Source organism: Montipora capricornis, chromosome 2 (assembly GCF_036669925.1).
Source record: "Montipora capricornis isolate CH-2021 chromosome 2, ASM3666992v2, whole genome shotgun sequence".
In the NCBI taxonomy this organism is placed as follows: Eukaryota; Metazoa; Cnidaria; class Anthozoa; order Scleractinia; family Acroporidae; genus Montipora; species Montipora capricornis.
The window spans coordinates 44,253,839-44,256,338 of record NC_090884.1 but is presented as its reverse complement, the minus strand read 5'-3'; the positions used below and the strand labels follow the sequence as shown (position 1 = coordinate 44,256,338).

Sequence of the window (2,500 nt, the reverse complement as noted above, 5' to 3'; positions counted from 1 at the left end):
CTGTATGCCTGTGTATTGAAATAATAATATTATTATTACATGCATGCATCTGGTATTGCAACAACTACAATTCAAACTTTTTTTTTAATTTTTGCAACCTTGTTGAGAGTGTTCTGAGGATGACTATCGGTCAGGTGGTTGATAGGTCAGTCAATGTCACCAACCCTCCTGATAAAAATGGCCAATTACTGTTTTGGCTTTCGTGCCTCTTATATCATTGCAGAGTAAACTATTCATTATAAATGCTATGCTGGCTATTTAACACGGAAACAAAGACGTGAAAAATGTGGTCATTGCAAATTTACCAATAAAAGAAACAAGCTCATACATTTATTCGCATTCATCTAGTAAGGAAGCATGATACCATTTCGAATCCTAAGAAAATGTTGTAATATTTTTAACAGGTTCATGTGGATCATGGGCATTTCCATTGTAATCTCTTTCCGGTCATTGAGAAACCGTCAAGTAAGACCAATCAAGATATTCCTCAAGATTGTTAGACGCACTGTCATTCTCTTTGCCCTTGGACTCTTAGTTAGCAATTGTAAGTGAACATTCAATAACACCATTTGGAAAATCGTCTTAGAATTCAGTTGGTGTCCTTTTAGAATTTTCGACACTCCAGTAGCCCACGTAGCCGGTGGTTCTGTTGTTGCGGTAAGCGGCGAAGCCGTGCCCCAGCCTTCTCGCACCGCTCCAAATCTCTCACGTCCCTCAACAACAGAACAGAGGGCTACGCAGGCTAACCTTCCAGCTACTACTGCGTCTACTACACAGCTGATTTCATGAAGTCTTTGAAATTTAAGGCCAGTCCTGTGCTTTTGATCAGTTATTATTTGCTTCTGCCGTAAATAAAATAATTGGGACCCCTTAGATCGAAAGACGAGGTCGACTACGAATACGAGTTTTCTGTTCTGAGCATGCGCACTTCGAAAAATGTCGGCCTCCAAACCTTATGCGCATGCCCAGTACGGAAAACTCGTACCCGTCGTTCTCGTACTCCAATCTTAAGGTCGCTGTTGACCACCTCCCAACGGTCGTAATAGCTTACAACGTAGTTGGTACAGTACAATACGTACAGCCCTTTCTACATAGTAGCTACAATAGTACGTATTAGAGAACAATGACGGCGACGGCAACGAAAACGTCACTTCAAACTATTAGTTTGAGCTATTCTAAATGTTTCACGATGTTTCCATGTTGTTTATGTTGTACAATATGGGCGAAGTATGCTATAACCACAAGGAGGGATTACGTTTTTGCAAACGTTGGCCGTGTAGCACTCATATTTGAACAGACATAGCTGATTAGAGTGTAATGGGGTAGATACTTAGCACTTCACATTACACTCTAATCAGTTAAGTCTGTTGAAATATAAGTGCTACACGGCCAACGTGCAACGTGAAATATAAGTGCTACACGGCCAACTCGTCGTACATGTTGATTGCCGTGACTTTAACTTCTTCAGTTCGGTTCCCACGGCCTGCTCCAGTCTGACCTTGTAGCTCAGTCAGTAGAGCAGCGTTGATCTAACCCGAAGAACGTGGGTTCAATTCCCACCGTGGTCAGAGTTTTTCTCTGTCCTTGAATGGGCCATTTTCCATCAGTAGGGCTTACGCTCGCATGGTTCATATGGGATAGATACTTAGCACTTCACATTACACTCTTATCAGTTAAGTCTATACTATAAACAGATTGGTACGTACGGATTTGAAGCAAAGAGAGAGATGGAAAGATTCACTGTTGTTGGTGCACGTTGTTGTCAAAACCTGAAAATTGGTTATTTTGCGTTGTTGTTTTGACGAGTACAGGAGAGAAATGTACAAGAATGCCTGCCGCACGTGCAGCTCGATCATTTTTTACTCTTTTAACCAATAATATTACTGCTTTTTGGCATTGTCGTTGCCGTGAACGTCGTCGTGAACCCTCACAATAGCTGTATTTGTGATTTGCTAAAAATTTACACTTCTTTTAATAGTCTACAGACTCTAGACTCTAGACTCTAGCGAATACACTGCAGCAATTACTATAGACCTCTCCAAAGCATTTGACTCTATTAACCATAATTTGCTTCTTGCAAAGCTGTCAGCGTATGGTGTAACTGAAGACGCCCTACAACTTTTACGTTCTTACTTGACTGATCGAAAGCAACGTGTCAAGATAGACGGTAATTTGTCAGATTGGCAAATTATGAAGACTGGAGTTCTTCAAGGTTCAATCATGGGCCCCCTTCTTCAATATATATATATATATATGAATGATGCGAACTTTTCAGATATTTCATGCTCCTTAAGATTTTATGCCGATGAGACTACGGGGTACTCTTCAAGCCTTTGTCCATGCATCGACCTTGCAAATATACCTACAAAACAACCTTGGTCTACTCGTTTCGTGGTTTAACAGAGCAACTCTACTAACGCCCTTTGTTATTGACAGCAATGAACTGGCTTACGTTTCACAGATCAAGCTCCTTGGAGTAATCATCAACAATTCACTCTCT

At 40.9% G+C, this 2,500-nt stretch overlaps 1 protein-coding gene across 2 annotated transcripts in view; it reads left to right on the top strand.

Annotated features, from left to right (window-relative positions):
* LOC138023298 (heparan-alpha-glucosaminide N-acetyltransferase-like) overlaps positions 1–2,500 on the top strand; it is a 39,753-nt gene that overhangs the window by 22,525 nt on the left and 14,728 nt on the right. For both annotated transcript variants that reach the window (XM_068870320.1, XM_068870314.1), the window contains exon 12: positions 405–544. In XM_068870320.1, the coding sequence (XP_068726421.1) occupies positions 405–544 (140 nt within the window). The remainder of the gene's footprint in view (positions 1–404; positions 545–2,500) is intronic.